The sequence below is a fragment of the Aptenodytes forsteri genome, unplaced genomic scaffold (assembly GCF_000699145.1).
Source record: "Aptenodytes forsteri isolate BGI_AS27 unplaced genomic scaffold, ASM69914v1 Scaffold103, whole genome shotgun sequence".
Lineage (NCBI taxonomy): Eukaryota > Metazoa > Chordata > Aves > Sphenisciformes > Spheniscidae > Aptenodytes > Aptenodytes forsteri.
The window spans coordinates 4,948,707-4,953,790 of record NW_008796051.1 but is presented as its reverse complement, the minus strand read 5'-3'; the positions used below and the strand labels follow the sequence as shown (position 1 = coordinate 4,953,790).

The 5,084-nt window shown below is 41.8% G+C and overlaps 1 protein-coding gene across 3 annotated transcripts in view; it reads left to right on the top strand.

Annotated features, from left to right (window-relative positions):
* The first annotated feature begins 4,908 nt into the window (after nucleotides 1-4,908).
* ZCRB1 (zinc finger CCHC-type and RNA binding motif containing 1) overlaps nucleotides 4,909-5,084 on the top strand; it is a 7,112-nt gene continuing 6,936 nt past the window's right edge. For all 3 annotated transcript variants that reach the window (XM_009286238.2, XM_009286240.2, XM_009286239.2), the window contains exon 1: nucleotides 4,909-4,996. In XM_009286238.2, the coding sequence (XP_009284513.1) occupies nucleotides 4,913-4,996 (84 nt within the window). In that variant the 5' untranslated portion in view covers nucleotides 4,909-4,912. The remainder of the gene's footprint in view (nucleotides 4,997-5,084) is intronic.

The window sequence follows — 5,084 nt, the reverse complement described above, 5'->3', positions numbered from 1 at the left end:
ACCGCCGGAGCGGGGGCACCGCGGGGGGCAGGAGCGCCCGTTCACAGCCGGGGAGGCCGTTCGCCTCGCTTCTGGCTTTTGTGGTCGTAGGCGGGGAAGTAGCGGTTTGTCATCGCGCAGCAGCTGGGCAAAGCTAAATAAGCGGCCGGTCGGGGCCGCGGCGTGGTAGAGGAACCGCAGGGTGATGTTACTTACAGCGAAAGGCTTTAACACAACGCGTGGAAGTTTCTGAGTAGTCTGTAGTTCTCTTGCCTTGATATTGGTTTGCACGTACTGAGCTCTGACGTGGGATTGCTTGTCTCAGCTGGGGTTTTCAGGAGGAAGGGGCATCCCTGAGTGAGTTACCTGGATCTGCCTCTCCTGGGTGAATTTCTGGGTGAGACCAAGCAATTCTTCTCACGTCTTGACTATGCTGGAAATGCATTTAACAAGAAACTGTTGTTAAAACTCTTAATGTAGTTCCTGCTGGCAGCCTGGTCACCCAGTCCTATTGTCCCAAAGTTTTTGTAGTTAGATTAGTACGTAAGAGTAGCTTGATTCAGACCACGGATCCTTTTTGCGTACGTCTTTGGCTTGGGCAGATTGAAAGGCTCTTCCACTCTCCTGATAGTGTCAACTTTATTTACCTAATTCTGATCCTGTTTAATATTTGTCTTGTAACATTTAAGTGGCTACGTAAAGGTAAAACAGATTCAGCTCTAATAGTTTATTACATGCCTCTTGTGTAGGAAAGAAGTGTAGTAAGTGCTTAATACCCTTGTCTGGGACCAAGGAGAACATGCGTTCAGTTTCCTCCTTTACCACAGACTTTTGATGACAAGCTTGAGCCAAGCTCCTGCCACAACTAATGGTTTGTTGATTTGGGTCTAAACTCTGTTGATACTGTTAAATTAGAAATAAAATACGGTGTCTTAAGGATCAAGACAGAAGAACTCAAATTAGTTGGCCTGAATGAGCATAACAAACAGAAAAGTTTGTGCTTAAGTTGAAACGTTGATGTTAAGTCATGAAAATATCAGTAAATTCAGACTCCACTTGATGCTTCAGAGGCATCTGAACTATTTTGGTGGTGTCCTTATGTGTTCTGGGACAGAGTAGAAAAGCCAATTACTGAAGTTAATCATTGTCTTCTCGTGGTGTTCTCAACATGAGTGACAGATGCTGCAATAAGCATATTGGATTCAAGCAAAACATACTCATGTACCCGATATGTTTTGCAGGAGACTTAATCATTACTGACAGATGGCTCTTGTCAAAGAATGGCTTCTTTTAGTTCGAGTTGTTGGAAAAGACAAAAAAGATTGAGTTCAAGAAGTCATAGTTGTGGGAGACAACTCCATCCTGAAAGTTAATATGTGAAAATGATAAATGAAGAAGGCATTAATATTACAGAGAGGCTATTACATTAATGGGAGTTGTGCTCAACCCCAGGGAGATAATGTACTGGCTTCCAGCTGGTGCTTTAAAGTTAAGTGACCAGGTAATACCCTGAAGATCAGGGAAGCCCCGTAAAAGCATTCAGTATAAAACAGAAATGTTTTCATTTGTTGGGGAGATCTAGCAGGATATAGAAACTAGGTTGTACATGACTCTCAAGTGAGTCCCCTGCAGCAAGTAGAAAGCTCAGATGGTTTTGGGAGGGTTTTTGTTTTTTTGTCAGCCTGTGAAGTGAAAACCTATAAAGCAGAGAGACTGGTGATCAAGGAGGAAGAACGTGATGAAAATGTTAAACTTGTATTGGACTGTTCTATGCAGTTAGAAAATTCCTGAAGTAAAAGGACTCTGAGCCTTGTAATGATGAGCCTCCAGATGAGATGTGTCTCATCTAGAGAGTTAGCTTAAGGCTAGAATTGACTTTTTTTAACACACACACACACAGAGCTAGAAAACGTCAGACCAATAAATGTGAAGCTGCTGTGGCAGGTTTGGCATCCATAAATGAAGGGAGGAAAAAAAAGCTATTGTTTATATGGTGTTGGCACTTGGTATCCCCACAGGGGCTTCATGGTGGGTAAAAAAAAAAAAAAACCCTAATGGATTGGTTATAGCAGAGTTACAATTGATACATGATGTTTTGTTAAGGTTTATCGGGTGGGAAGAATTGTGCCGGTAGTTGGATCTAAAACTGCATTTATACCACTGTATTCACAACAGATAACCAGAAATCTGCATTTTAACATGCTCAAACTTTTTGAGAGGTTGGCTTTGGTAGAATATTATTTTTGAATGTTCTGCAGAAGACTTAGTAAGGACAATGAGGCTTTTAATCGGATAATAACGGCCCAAATATTGCCGTTGCGCAAACCTGCCAGTGTATCTGCTGGCTTAAATAAGATATTTATAAACCATCTCAATGACCCCTTAGTATTTAGAAGAGGAAGTCCTCCTGCAGATCTGGGGAAATACTCTTTCCTGGAGTGGTAAATTTGAACCTTTGCCATCAGTTTTGCTTTACAGTTACTGTACTTCCTCTTTTATTAAAATTGTGCCTGTCCAGCGAGTCAGACATTAAAAGTAAGAAATCCTGGCATGATAGTCCTAAACAATACAAATTGCTAAGAATATCTGGGCCGTCGGAGCAGCAAGACTGTTTCGCTTAAATTTGTCCAGGGGACTAGAAACAAAGCTCAGCCTCAGCTCTCTGGGAGCCAGTGCTCCAGGGTGCAACTCTTTCAGCTTGCTTCTGGAAAAAGTAGTGTACAGCTGAACATGGCAGTTCTGTAACTTGCGTTCATTAATAATTTCCTATTGACTGAGCTGTTAGGCCTGTAGTAATCTTCACATGACATACCACCTTCTCTTTGGAGGTTTGCACTGCGGTGTTGCGGAATACGCAAGCTGATTGCTCTCCAGTCATGCCATCCTCGCTGGCGTCTGTCCATTAATATGGGGCCTGCTTGGTCTCCTGTTACAAGGTGCTCGAGCTTCTCTTGTCTTTTAGGCAGAGTAAAATTGCTATCTACAGCCATGTGAGGTTCACCTCTGCTGTTTTCTCCTCTGCTGTTGCAATATATTAGCATAGGCAACATACCACAATGCAGCGCTAAGGTAGCTCTTACCGTGTCCTTTGTATCCACCGTACATCTGGATAACTGCACTTCGGGCCATCTATTCGCGTGGCATGTTGCCAAGTCAGCCTGGTTAGGCTTGTCAAGGATACTAATGCCAAGCAGCAAGGAATTTGGGATAATGAACCCCGGCTGCGTAACACCAGATGCAAAGTATGGCCTTTATTGCAAATTTATTCTGTTTTCATTTGCTTAACCTTTATGTTGCCGTTTCTGCTCATGCCAAAAAATACAGTTTCGGAACATGGAAGAACTCAAAATTCAATCAGTTGGAAACTGGCACTCAAATGAATTGTGATACAGTAAGCATGTCAGGAAAGAGAAGCAAAACGCTTGGATAATCAGTGTCTGCGGGGAATGTCAGGTCTTCAGATGACTGAATCATGCAATGCCAGAAAATAACCACAGCTGGATTAGAGTGTGATATTAGTTACTTTGTTGGCACTTGGCCAAGCAACCTGCTCAGACTCACTACCCGAAAAGTCCCCTAAGAAATTGTATGTACTATGATGGATGTTGGTTTCTAATACTTAGTTTCTTTCATCCTTTCAGCAGCTTTTGTCTGCATTTTTAAAATGAGTTGGTCTTGCTGAAGAAATGGCTTGATCCTCAGTTAGGAATCAGCTAGAGGTGCCGAGAAGCAGGAATGAGGCTGCAGGAAACTGGATAAGTAGGTAGTAATTGGACTGCGTAGGGAATGTTTTTGCTGTGCTGTTTGGTGTGCCCTCTCGTAAGGGTTGTGCTTTATTCCGATCTTAAATTTTACTCACTTAGCTCTTGGACCAAGCCATGGCTACAGAATGGATCAGAGGGACAAAGTGTCTGGCACAGACTTTAGCACCACTTAAAATTTTGGGAAATGTCCAAACATGAGGAAAAACGTAACACTGTTCAGTTAGTCTTTACCTAGTGGTATGATGTGTATGCAGTTATAAAAAGGTTTTTGAATTGATTCATTGTTTCTCTGCATATTCTTGGCTACTTAGTTTCAAGAGCTTAAAAGAGATTGGAAATGAAAACGGCTTTGGGGTTTCCCTGGTTCCTGCCAGTATAGAGCTGCTTAATCAGGAGGAGGAGGAGGAGGGGGAGTGCCTCTAGGGGAGATGCCGTCTATGGTCAGCTCTGGACACTTGCAGTTCCAGACCAGCGTAGAAGCCTGAGCAATAGATACAAGAGGAAATACTTGCTGCTTTAGCAGCTGAGATACATTTTAAAGCCAATGCAGTATCTTTCCCCCCGCCTTAATAATTAGCTAATACTTGCTGCTTTAGCAGCTGAGATACTGCATTGGCTTTAAAATGTATCTTTCCCCCTGCCTTAATAATTAGGACTCTGCTTTAGGGAAGCTTCCCCCCCGCCCTTAACTGAATGTGGTTTATTCTATGTTGAATACAGCTGAATGGAAACTTGCATATAGAATCAGAACATGCAGCTACTTGGACAAAGGTCATTAATTTCACAAATTGGCCAGAATGTTTAATAAATGGAGATTACTTGTTTCTTTCTGGACCTAAACCTTTCTTTACTGCACAAATCAGCAGAGGCTTATTTTAAGTACACTGACTCGTCTGTTTTTTCATGATTTGCAAATTGACTCGCATACAGCAAAAATATGCTTTGGATCCAGGGGAGGGAATGTATGTCTTCTGTAGCACGTGAAGGCATATACGAATTTCATGTAAAATGATGAAAGGGAAATGAAAGCTATGCTTTCCTGCAACTTTATCATGACCGTCTGGGCTAGGTTTGAAAAACAACTTTTAAAAAGTCTTGCAACTGTTTTATAATTGATTGCTCTGTTGAATACAATTTAACTCTTCTCTCTTTTGCTTTTCATCAGAAAAATGAGTGGTGGGTTGGCACCAAGCAAAAGCACGGTGTATGTGTCCAATTTACCCTTTGCTTTGACAAACAACGATCTATATAGGGTAAGTTTTTAAGAGCTTCATTGGGCAGATTAAACTTGTTGACGACGATTTTGAGTGTAAATACAATACTGATATATATATATATCTT